We start from the raw sequence: 13485 nt of genomic DNA, 5'->3' as shown, positions 1-13485 counted from the left end.
AAGAAATTCAGACATGCTGGATTTCTTGTGACTGTTGTGGTCACGGCAATCAGTGGGTCACAGCGTGACCTCATTCACTTAATCCTCCATGCTCCATGTAGCCCTACACTTAAAAGGCATCTGTCAGCAGATATGTACCTTTCAAACTGGTTGACCTGTTGCCAGGGTGGCACGCCCCCCACCCACGCCAATTTCTAAACCTAACCCCTTCCCTTCAGCCCTGCTGTTAAAGTCATACTTGGAAAACATTACATAGAGAGCTACAAAACATACAGGGTAATACAACGCCACGTACCTCTTACATCCAGTGATGTCTCTTCTGATGTAGACGTTCTCTTTGTTTATCTTCTCAATTGAGACCAGACCACCATGATTATTTATTTCATCCATCTCATGTCTCTGCAGAGTTTGACAACTACTTTTCCATCCTCCTCCCCACCTACTGAAAACCCCATCCTGCCACCTCTAATACTGTGCCCACTGTGCTTCCCAATACAATACTGCAGAAACAGATAATCCCCCTGAAAACACTAGTACCACACAGATACTTGCTCTAAAAAATCACAGTGTTCTGTTCTGAAACGTATAGTGCCGTAAACATAGTGTCCTCCAAAAATAATTGTGCTAAGCTGATACTGTGCCAGGGTTTCTCCCATGTAACAGTCCTCCCAAAAGTCCCACCAATAGTAATAATTCCCTGCCCAAATTCAACATGTGGTAACAGTACACTCAATAGTAATAATGTCCCTCATTTTGTCTCTAGAAGTAAAAATGCCCCCAGTAGTAATAATTCCTCCTATAATCTGTGCCTGTACAAAAAAATACCCCATTATAATGTCTGCCACTAAAATAATTCCCTCTTGCAATGTGTGCCGGTACAAACATTCTCCCTTATAATGTGTGCCAGTACAAAAAAGCTCCCTTACAATGTACATTAAGTACAAAAAATGCCCCGTTATGTGCCAGTACAAAACAAATGCTCCCTTATAATGTATGTCAGTACAAAAAAATACCCACTTTTAGTGCCCCCAGTACAACAAATGTCCCCATAGTGGCCCCCTTATAATGCGTGCCATTACAAAAATGCTCCTTTTTACTGCCGCCATGTCCCCATAGTGCTTTCTCCAACTACAAAATAATGACCCCCACCACATTGTGGCCAAATAAACATAATAAATTCAAATACTTACCTCCATTCTGCTGTCAGCGATGCAGCCGGCTCAGGTAGCGCGATAATGATGATGCCAGCCTCTGATAGGCTACAGGAACTAGGCCTAAAGCCTATTAGAGGAAACGGTGGTCCAGGGAGACACCGCTCCAGTGCCCCATCACAGCATTCAGCTGTATTGCTGTCCTGGGTACAGTGATGCGGTTTAATATGCAGAGATGAGCGTTTTTCACAATGGAAGCGCTCATGGCCCTTTTGCTGCCCCCTCTTGCCTCACCTCGCCTCATTAGTGGTGTACCCCTGCCTGTTGCATGTGCACTTGGCAGCTGAAGGCATCTGAGTTAGTCCCATGTTCATATGTGCCCATATTGCGGAGAATAAAAGTTGTAATATATGTAAATGGCCAAGGTTGCTGCCATTACACCTAGAGACTCTGCTCTCACTGCAACTGCTGCGCCCTCTGTACTTTGATTGACAGGGTTAGGTGGTCAGAACAGAGACTCTAGGTGTAATGGCAATGCCCACGTTGCTCCTGGAGGCTCATTTGCATATAATAAAACATAATTTTTCTCAGCAATGTGGGCACATATGAATATGGGACCAACACAGACGCCTTCAGCTGCCAAGTGCACATGTAACAGGTCAACCAGTGTCATAGGCACAAATCTGCTGACAGATGCTCTTTAATCTACCTTTGGAGACCATTTTTCATTCATACTTTTTTTTGTAAACTGTGGATTACTAATATAACAGAAATTTAAAAGGAATGGAACAGACGGAGTAGTGCAAATATAATATTACCAAACATACAGTAGTAACCATATAATTACAGTGGCGGAAATAATTATTTGACCCCTCACTGATTTTGTAAGTTTGTCCAATGACAAAGAAATGAAAAGTCTCAGAACAGTATCATTTCAATGGTAGGTTTATTGTAACAGTGGCAGAAAATCGAAAAAATAACTTTAAATAAAAGATAGCAACTGATTTGCATTTCATTGAGTGAAATAAGTATTTGAACCCCTACCAACCATTAAGAGTTCTGGCTCCCACAGAGTGGTTAGACACTTCTACTCAATTAGTCACCCTCATTAAGGACACCTGTCTTAACTAGTCACCTGTATAAAAGACACCTGTCCACAGAATCAATCAATCAAGCAGACTCCAAACTCTCCAACATGGGAAAGACCAAAGAGCTGTCCAAGGATGTCAGAGACAAAATTGTAGACCTGCACAAGGCTGGAATGGGCTACAAAACCATTAGCAAGAAGCTGGGAGAGAAGGTGACAACTGTTGGTGCGATTGTTCGAAAATGGAAGGAGCACAAAATGACCATCAATCGACCTCGCTCTGGGGCTCCACGCAAGATCTCACCTCGTGGGGTGTCAATGGTTCTGAGAAAGGTGAAAAAGCATCCTAGAACTACACGGGAGGAGTTAGTTAATGACCTCAAATTAGCAGGGACCACAGTCACCAAGAAAACCATTGGAAACACATTACACCGCAATGGATTAAAATCCTGCAGGGCTCGCAAGGTCCCCCAGGTCAGGAAGGCACATGTGCAGGCCCGTCTGAAGTTTGCCAATGAACACCTGAATGATTCAGAGAGTGACTGGGAGAAGGTGCTGTGGTCTGATGAGACCAAAATAGAGCTCTTTGGCATTAACTCAACTCGCTGTGTTTGGAGGAAGAAAAATGCTGCCTATGACCCCCAAAACACCGTCCCCACCGTCAAGCATGGGGGTGGAAACATTTTGCTTTGGGGGTGTTTTTCTGCTAAGGGCACAGGACAACTTATTCGCATAAACGGGAAAATGGACGGAGCCATGTATCGTGAAATCCTGAGCGACAACCTCCTTCCCTCTGCCAGGAAACTGAAAATGGGTCGTGGATGGGTGTTCCAGCACGACAATGACCCAAAACATACAGCAAAGGCAACAAAGGAGTGGCTCAAGAAGAAGCACATTAAGGTCATGGAGTGGCCTAGTCAGTCTCCGGACCTTAATCCAATCGAAAACCTATGGAGGGAGCTCAAGCTCAGAGTTGCACAGAGACAGCCTCGAAACCTTAGGGATTTAGAGATGATCTGCAAAGAGGAGTGGACCAACATTCCTCCTAAAATGTGCGCAAACTTGGTCATCAATTACAAGAAACGTTTGACCTCTGTGCTTGCAAACAAGGGTTTTTCCACCAAGTATTAAGTCTTTTTTTGTTAGAGGGTTCAAATACTTATTTCACTCAATGAAATGCAAATCAGTTGCTATCTTTTATTTAAAGTTATTTTTTCGATTTTCCTTTTGATGTGCTATCTGCCACTGTTACAATAAACCTACCATTGAAATGATACTGTTCTGAGACTTTTCATTTCTTTGTCATTGGACAAACTTACAAAATCAGTGAGGGGTCAAATAATTATTTCCTCCACTGTATATCAACCATATTTCACATAAAATAATACCAGACATAGAAAATGCACAATAATAAATACTTTAGAGTATAGCGCCAGTTATAGTGAAGAGCAGCCAGAGAGCTCACATAATACCGGCTATACTACCTATACGTTATCAGACATGATCCCCACATATTTTGCCAGGTTGACTCATAAAACAAGTGACAGTGCCCATATGAAACCAAACTAAGTCCTAGTTAAAGGTGTTGCCCGGGATTTTAATATTGATGTTGATGACCTATCCTCATGCCATCCGTGGACACATAGACACAATGGACAGGAGCTGCTCTTATTGACTTCCATGGGAGAGCTTTCTAGGCATGTTCTGTGACCTGTGCAGAGGACAGGAGGGAGTAGATAAGCTGTGATATCACCTGTTGTGAATGAAGGATCCTGTCTTATCTATACAGAGATGATATCTGTCCATCTAATCCTGCATGTAATGATAATGTGGTGACTACTGAAAAGTTACTTGCACAAAACATGATTTGAAATGCGATTTAAAGAACAGGTCATTTTCCTATGGCACATTCCTTTTAAGAGCTGGAAGAAGCATGTGACAGCAACTATAATTTCATGCTTTGTGACCCAACATATGTATCATTATGGGAAGTGTTAATGGAGATGACCACTAACTTTTTAATGAAATTTTTCATAGTCAAGCAAATTATTACTCGTGTGCAGATTCTCATGTTACCAGCCAGGTTATGGACGTACTGGACACCATATGGCGTCATAAGAGCCGTCTGCCAGACTAGTAACTTGCGCTGGTCGGCCCTGTACACCAATGTTTGCCTGTCTTTATGTTTGTGGTTACAAGTGAGCTTTTCATCTTCAATAGGAATGGATGTTTCACAGTGTAGGCTGCATGAAAGTCTCTACTGTCCGAATCAAATCTGTTTAGTCTGAATACGTCTGTACTAAAATAAATTCATTTTCTCTAGCTGCCTCCGAAAGGGAAGATGCAAATGGAACTAAATGGACTGTTACAACGTTTAACACTACTCTGAAAATGTCAACCTATATAACAGCTTTTGTAGTATGCGACTTTGATTACGTCAGAACAACTGAAAGGGGCAACGAGGTAAAACTAATCTATTTAACCACTTCATAAAAGCATTCTCAGACATGTGGATTCTCGTGCAGTAACCTTTCAAGAACAATTTCCATTCCATCACTTTGGTCCTTAATGAAGTACGGTAATTTATACTGTACATCAGTTCGCAATTTTGATCACTTGTTTTAGACTTTACATTTTAGTTTTTGAACATTACTTTATACAGTTTAGCTCCAGATTTCAACATCAGAACAGACTATTATAGATGGTGCAAACTTAAAAATGCTTCAGGGATTCTCCAGGGCTTTGACTAAATTCTAGCGTTTCAACAACCCATGGAAGGAAAATAATTTTACCATTACCTTCCATTCTCCCACACCGCCGATTCTGGAATATGTGACCACAGGACCGCCTGACTGGCTGCAGACTCTTCCACCAAATTGTCTACTGGATCTGCTCTTGTGTCTTCCTGTTCAGCTTCATAATATACATGTAGGTTATCTGAAAGCTAGAACTTAGTCAAAGCCCTGGAGACCCCTTTGAAAGGGTTGTCTATCTTCAACAAATTACATTTATCATGTAGACAGAGTAAATAGAAGGCATTACTAATGTATTGTGATTGGTCATATTGCTTCCTTTGCTGACTTGATGCATTTTTCCATTACATTATACACTGCTCATTTTCAGAAGTTACGACCACCCTGTAATCCAGTAGTGGTGGCTGTCCTTGCACATTATAGGAAAACGTGCCAGCCTCTCTGGTGGCCACTACAGTTGGATGTGCATAGTGTCCAAGCACGGCCACCACTGATGGATTGCAGGGTGGTCATAATCCCTCGATATGAACAGTGCATAATCGGTTGGAAAAATGAATATCACGACCGGCGTGCCAATCACATACGTAACTCAAGAGGAAGGAAAAGGAAAGCCCTGTCCAAGGGAGAGGGAAAGATGGTGACCCCCAACTCACCTTGAGGCTGGCACCTGACTGCCCTGACATCCCTAGACGGGTTTCTCACCCGTACGCCGATCACGTGCCTAAACCCTGGCTTTCCCTAAGATGAGCCCTACGTAGTGAATAGGGCGGTGGGAACACTAGTCCGCACCACTAACTCTAAAGGGAAACACCAGGGAGAGGACAGACAACACTCACAAAACATATAGTCCCAGGTGGGCGACAACAAACAACCAACAGGGATCCGGAGGGTAATGCTCTGGTACGACAACCAGGGATAACAGCAACTCAGTATAGAAGTCCAGGCAGGAAGCTCTATATCTGGCAACCAGAGAAGTGTGAGAGGGGAATATAAAGCGGTTGGGAGTGACGGACAAGAAACAGCTGAGGAGAAGAAGCTATGGATCCCTGAGTGAGACAAAAAGGATTGCAAGACAAACACAGAAAGCTCCATTGAGTAACAGCGCAATCTTTAGACATAGAGCGCGCAGCCACCCGCTGCGACTTCCTGGCCCCGGGTATAATGGAGTCAGACATGGCTCTTGACACCCTCGTGACAATGAATCAAGCCAACAAAGGAGGCAATATGGACAATCACAATACATTAGTAAGTGGCTTGTAGTAACTTTGTCTACATAATAAATGCAATTGGTTAAAGCGAGACAATCCCTTTATACCGGTAAGTTATAAGAAGAGGATATATTTACAGTAATTTAACCCTTACTTGTCCCCTAAGTCCACAACAAGCAATAAAAATCCTTGGCCACATGGATTTAGCACAAGTTCACATATGGCAAAAATTCAGTCCATGTATCTAAGTGGAGTTGCTTCAGCATTTTTTTTCCAGCATAAAGTTGTACTGAACATCTATTTAGTAAAGTAGACAGTAAGGTATCCATATGCAAGACAAATGCTAAAATGACAAATACTTGATAAACATCTGTCTAACACAGGGATCTGCACCCTCCGGCACTCCAGCTGTTCTGAAACTAGAACTCCCAGAATCCTCCTTTCATTTCTAAGGGAGTTTCAAGAGCAGCAGGGTAAGTGTGCATAATGGTAGTTGTAGTTTCACAGCAGCTGGAGTGCCGAACGTTGCTGATCCCTGGTCTAACAGATATCTATGGCCTCATTACTAGACCTATATGTTCATCTATTTTCAGAATGAAGTATGAATTTTTCCTTAAAGGGGTTGCCCCATGAAAAAATATTAGTTAACTCTATTACATCAGCAAAACATAATACGTTTTCAGTTGGTAGGATTTAACAAAAATGTCCTGTGTCTCTATATTGGTGTAAATGTGCTTGTTATGGCGCCCCCTTCTGTTGTTTTGACTCCCTCTCACATTGTCCATGTGATCTGTTCAGTGGAGTTGGACACACATGCTTGGTAGCTCCATCAGACTGCCTGGTTTCTTTTGTGCATGGGTGAGGCAATGGTTCTTTGCTATTGTCCAGGCCGGCCAATAGGAATCAAAGTGGCTTGGTTACACCGGCCCTGGACACCTAAGGTGGGTTCTCTGAAGGTGAATCAAAGGGACAGCAGGATGCGCAATAACAAGTATGTAAAAGTAATATCTGCACACAGTGTTATTCTTATTATTATTTATTTGAATTGATCGCAATTGAAAATTTTGATGAAAAAAATGATTTGCCTGAGCTAAGTGAACAAATTGACATTAAGGGCATGTTCACATCTGAGGTGGAGTTGGTTGCATGCAGGACTTTATTGTCTGCTACAGAAATGTTCTCCAGAACAGAAACTGATAGTCAATGGGATCTGTTAGGTTTCGTTCGTGTCAGTTATGTGCCAGATTAACGTCTGTTTATTCCATTCTTCTGCTCTTATAACAGAGCAAAAGAACAAAAAAAGAATAACTCTGATGTGAACTTTGGACGATAATCTTTAGAAATTATTTCTGTCTGCTTAAAGGGGTTATCCAACAGTATAAACACCCCCCACAATGGCCAGGCCCCTCCTATGGAAGATACTTACCTGGTCCTGCATCCCTCCAGATCCCTGCAGAGTTGCCACTGCATCTCCCCAGGGTGCAGGGATCCGGAGGGACGCGGGTGCTGGGGACTGGGTTAGTATCTTCTGTAAGAGGGGCCCTGGCATTGTGGGAAGTGTTTATACTGTTGGATAACCCTTTTTGAAAAGTAAAAATAAAAAAATCTAGGCAAAAATAAAAGGTGTGATACAAAAGATAAGATAAGATACAAAACATAAGATTTATATGCGGTTTCTAGACTATGGTGATTCCATAAGACACAAATGAAATAACAGAACACTAGGTTTCACAAGAGACATACAGTTGGCTAGTATCAGTAACAGGGGCATAGCCCCTTATAATTTACGCCAGTGCAAAAAATACCCCCTTACAATGTGTGCCAGTACAAAGAATTATGCTTTATAATGTGCGCCAGTGCAAAAAATACCCCTTTATAGTGTGCGCTACTACAAAATATACCCCCTTATAATGCATGCCAGTGCAAAAAATAACCCCTTAAAATGTGTGCCTGTAAAAAAAAAAAATGCTCCCTTTTAGTGCCCCCAGTATACCCAATGGCCCCATAGTGCCTCCCATAATGTGTGCCAGTACAAGAACATGCCCCCTTATGTGTGCCAGAACAAAATGCCCCTATTAAGTGCCCCCAGTAGGTGCCCCCATACTGCTCCCTCCATGGTGGCCCAACATCATGTTGCCAAATAGAAAACAATAAACTTAAATAATGACCTGCATGCGGCTATCAGCGATGCAGTGCAGGCCTCTTCTGGCCTGTTTCCTGAACTTTACGCTGCCTGGTTCAGGTGGTGCAATGATTATATCATCGCTCCGCCTGTGTTCTCAGGCTCTTCTGGGCTACAGGCACTAGGCCTGAAGTCTATGAGAAGGAAAGGTGGAGAAGGGAGACTTCATGCCCTTGCCCTGCCTCAGGACGGCGATGCATAATTGGTGGTGCACCACTGGCAAGAAGGCTCTGTGGGCCCCCTTGCACCTCAACTGACCACTGAGACCCCTACAGCTACGCCCCTGATCAGTAAAATATACTCTGATATTCAGATATTCAGTACTCTTCTTTCTTTAAATTCTTAAATCTGGATGTAAGCAGACGCAATTTTAGTCTTTCTTCCTACCATACTATACTGCCTTGAGATGTAAAGAATTGTGTAGAATAGGCACCTCTGAGCTCTCAGTGACATAGTTATATTCCCTATAAAATAACAATGCTGTTCTTAGAACTGTATGTTGTGTTGGTCCTCTCTTGTATTCCTGCTGGAAATGTAGAACTAGAAAGATTTTTCACAACGGGGCATTATCAGAGCTCTGTGTCCTATCATTGCTGATGGAGCCCTACTGGGTAGGGACACCCCCTATTAAGAATGGGAATGCCCAGTTGTCAAATATGGTACCATCCAGCGTTCTAAGAAATGATGATCCAGCATTCTTATTTTATGAGACAGACAGGTCAAGGGAGCTGACAGATGCTCTTTAAGGCTACTTTCACACTAGCATTTTAGTTTTCCAGTATTGAGATCCATCATAGGGGCTCAATACCGGAAAAAAAACGCTTCAGTTTTGTCCCCATTCATTGTCAATGGGGACAAAACTGAACTGAACAGAACGGAATGCTGCAAAATGCATTCCGTTCTGTTTAGTTGCATTCCCATACCGGAGAGCAAACCACAACATGTTGTATTTTGCTTTCCGTCCTGGGATGCGGAGCAAGACTGATCCAGCATGACCCCCAATGCAAGTCAATGAGGACGGATCCATTTTCTCTGGCACAATCTGCCACAATAGAAAACGGATCCGTCCCCTATTGACTTTCAATGAAGTTGATGACGGATCTGTCTTGGGCATGTTAAAGATAATACAACCGGATCCGTTCATAACGGATGCAGGCGGTTGTATTATCAGTAACGGAAGTGTTTTTGCTGAACCCTGCCGGATCCAGTAAAACGCTAGTGTGAAAGTAGCCTTAGTAATATGTATATCTATTATTCTGGTACAGCATAATAAAATGAGTGCTGGAATTAATTATAGGACCCCAAAGACATAAAACACATTAACCTGTTAAAGGAACCACTAGGGGTTTGGTGCAGAGTGGATGGACTGGTGATTCATATGGGAGCAGGTACTGAGATGGTCATTTATACAAGACAAAGGAAATAACATACAGTAGTCATGAATCTCCTGAAAATCTATACTCATACATAAATACATACTAAATAAATATATATTACATAAAAATACAATTTTTTTATGTCTGTTCAAGTCCTAATTTTGTTTGCATATCATGAAAATTATGTAATTTGGGCCAAATAATTGTCTTGATACTCATTGCCCTGCAAATACTACGGTGAATTGTGACAGCTTTATTATAGCAACAATCATATATTACCTGTATTGGTAGCAGGGGTGTAACTACCATAGTGGCAGACCATGCGATTGCTATGGGGCCCATGGAGGTGGAAACTTGGTCAGACTCCAACCTCTAAAGCAGTCATCCTCAAACTATGGCCGTCCAGCTGTTATAAAACTACAACTCCCACAATGCCCTGCTGTAGGCTGATACCTGTAGGCTGTTCGGGCATGCTGGGAGTTGTAGTTTTGCAACAGCTGGAGGGCCGCAGTTTGAGGATGCCTGCTCTAAAGGAACAACTATTAGCAAAATGAGGCAATGGAGAAATGGCCCAAGTTCATTGAAAGGGGTTTAGGCAGAAACCCTTCTGCCCTGTGTGGGGGGCCTGGTTTGATCCTTGCTATGGGGCCCTTACTTCTCTATGTACGCTTCTGATTGGTAGGTATTATGGTAAATACAGTAATCCTTCTCTTATCTTATCAATAAATTGGTTCCATCAATTCCATGTATATGACCGATTTCCAGAGATACAGTTGTCACCGGTCTACTGCTAATCTCTGCAGGGCTTCCACCAAACATGTCTGTCTAGTAAACAATTGGTGCTTTTGTAGTTTGTGCTGTAAGTTGACTACAGTTTTTAGGTTAAGCCATAAAAAGCAGCACATCCTGGAGGGCACAGAGATGAAATAGAGGAAGGGTATGTGCATCAAATGAATGGAGACATTCATGTCATCCCTACAGAGATTACAATAGTGAGAACGGTAATCAGGAGATTATGAAAACTCTGCTTTAAATAACATAGTAATAAAAAAGTCACATAAAACAGCCCAGTGGAAGGCAGATGTTGGTTGTTATGCTGTAAATTAACGTAAAAAAGCATTTTCAAAGCCTGAGCATGTGCTCTTATCTTAAAGAATAACTTTTACTTTTGTATAGTATGTTAGTTTTTTAATTATATTAAACTTGAGATTGTTCTCAGGTTATTATGTTTCGCCATTAGCTATACTCTGCTATATGGCTTTTGGAAGAAGTCATTCCCATGTTCTCTAATTGCTTGAGACTTTTTCAAGGATTAATGAAAAATAGTGGCAATGAGACATCCTAGTAAGGAGATACCGAGATATCAGCTACATACAGTGTATATATAGACTGCATCGAAAAAGACATGCAAATAATGAAAACATGGATTACACTGAATCATATTAATGCTAAATATTTCAGATACTTTGCACACACAAAAGTATGTGGTTCCATCCACCAATGACAAGACGGCTTATTGGGATGGGAACCTATAATATTACATTGTTTTGCATTGCATATTTGGAGGAGCCACTGTCTCCATTTAGACTGTTGACTCCTGCCCATCTGTCCAAAGATTTTTAATTAGATCATAGCACAGGTGTACTATGTACGTGGTCCTGAATTGTAGGGAGGCAAGTCTGATAGTGCTGGTTCCCACCCCAGGAGGCCACATTGTGTCTCATATTTTCTTGTATAGTAAATACAGCAGTGATGTAATTCAGATGAATCCACCATTTCAATGTTTACATGGAGCAATATGCTACATGTAGGGTTTGCTTCTGCCAGGGGCGTAGCTATAGGGGGTGCAGAGGTAGCAGTCACTACCGGGCCCAGGAGCCTGAGGGGCCCAAAAACCCTTGGGCCACATAAGACACTGGCATTATAGAAAGTGCATGCTGGAGGGAAGGGGTTAGGTCAAGAATTTGGCATAGGGGGGTTCACTTTCAATGTTGCCTCTGGCAGCAGGAAGGCTATGTGCAACCCTGTCCCTTGCCAACAAGCACTCTGGGAAGGGGGGCCCAAGCTGAACTCTTGCACCATGGCCCATGAGCCTTTAGCTATGCCCCTGGCTTCTGCATATCAACCATGGTAGTGGACATCTTCATGTTCATGTCATATTGTTAGGAGGTGCTGGTCTAGCTTTGTTTTTGGCATACCCATATACAGTAGATGGACAGAAGTAAAGTATTGGGACACACCTCTTAATCACTGAATTCAGGTTTTTCATTCAGTCCTGCTGAATGCCAGGAGAACCTTACTGCCTGGCTGCATTGTGCCAATCATAAAGATTAGTGGAGGAGGCATAATGCTATGGATTGGTCTATGTCCCTTAGTTTCAGTGCAGAGGAATCTAAATGCCTCAGCATAATAAGGTCCCTTTCAGACGAGCGAGTGTCACACTCCAGACTCTCAGCACAGCACCCGTCCTGACCTTCCAGCACTGCAGGAGTCGCATAGCATTATACTCATTTATGATGCTATATAACCCTTAGATGCCTGGAATGTATTGTAACACTGACACAATGCTGTCAGTGTTATCTAATACATTTTGGAACTGTAAGGGTTACATAGCATCATAAATCAATATAATGCTATGTGATCCCGGCAGTGCTGGAAGTTAAGGACAGGAGCTGTCTTATACTCACGCTCCGAGTCTGGAGTGTACAACTCATTTGTCTGAAAGGGGCAAAGAGATTTTGGACAACTGTATCCTTCAAACTTACATTAGCACATTATAGTAAAAAGCCACCATATTGTTATTTCCCACAAAAAGGTACTTGTTCTTGCCCCCAATCTCTGGGCCCCATAGCGAGTGCTATGGCTATAGTTACACCCATGGTTGCTGTTTAACACCATATATTTTTCAGGTCTAAATAGCCCTATATCGTTATAGGCATCACGTTCTATGGGAGTAGTGGGAACATAGATCGGTGGTGGTGATCTAACATGTATCATCTATCCTGTTTCCATCTGGATATCCCTTCCATATGCAATGATCTTCTGAAATCCTTTATGGCTTGGTATGGGATTTGGGGCTCCATATTAGAAGACAGCAGCTCCAACACCTCTAAAGATATGTTATAAAGTGAATCAGAACAAAAAAAATTCAGCTGTTTAGATTTCAAAAAGAAAATGGTGTTCATGGTGCATTTTCATTTTAATGTTGTCAATCTTACATATTCTCAATCCCTTTATTATCATTTATTTGATGACGTCATGTATTCCTTATTAATGTCTTATAACTTGCAGAGCTGCAGTGCTATGAAAAATAATGTGTGTCCTGCTTACTGGGATTGATACCTTGTCTTGTGTTGTCTTAGATACGAGTATGGGCACGTAAGGAGGTAATAAAGAATGGATTTGCAAACTTTTCTTTGGATATTGTGGGGCCAATTCTTTCTTATATGGAGAATCTATTAAATGTCCCATATCCTTTACTAAAAACAGGTGAGTCTTATTTTACCCTACATTTAAAAAATGCATTATACAAATAACTAATAACTAATCCCACAGTCCATGGTAACCTAATCAACCATTTTGCTTTGTGTATGGGGATCTGGTGAAATAATGCCCAATCCCTGATATTTAGTAATTGGATCATATTAGTTTACATCTGGAAATGAACACTGGAATACTAGTCCCATTATACATGTATCCTGAAAGAGGAGCTGTCGCCTTTACTGCAA

At 42.0% G+C, this 13485-nt stretch overlaps 1 protein-coding gene across 1 annotated transcript in view; it reads left to right on the top strand.

Moving 5' to 3' along the window:
* LVRN (laeverin) overlaps positions 1 to 13485 on the top strand; it is a 123545-nt gene that overhangs the window by 46299 nt on the left and 63761 nt on the right. Inside the window, exons 3-4 of the mRNA XM_044275909.1 lie at positions 4562 to 4701; positions 13120 to 13246. Coding sequence (XP_044131844.1) covers positions 4562 to 4701; positions 13120 to 13246 — 267 coding nt within the window. The remainder of the gene's footprint in view (positions 1 to 4561; positions 4702 to 13119; positions 13247 to 13485) is intronic.

The sequence above is a fragment of the Bufo gargarizans genome, chromosome 1, assembly GCF_014858855.1.
Source record: "Bufo gargarizans isolate SCDJY-AF-19 chromosome 1, ASM1485885v1, whole genome shotgun sequence".
Lineage (NCBI taxonomy): Eukaryota > Metazoa > Chordata > Amphibia > Anura > Bufonidae > Bufo > Bufo gargarizans.
This window is presented reverse-complemented; position numbering and strand designations above follow the sequence as displayed.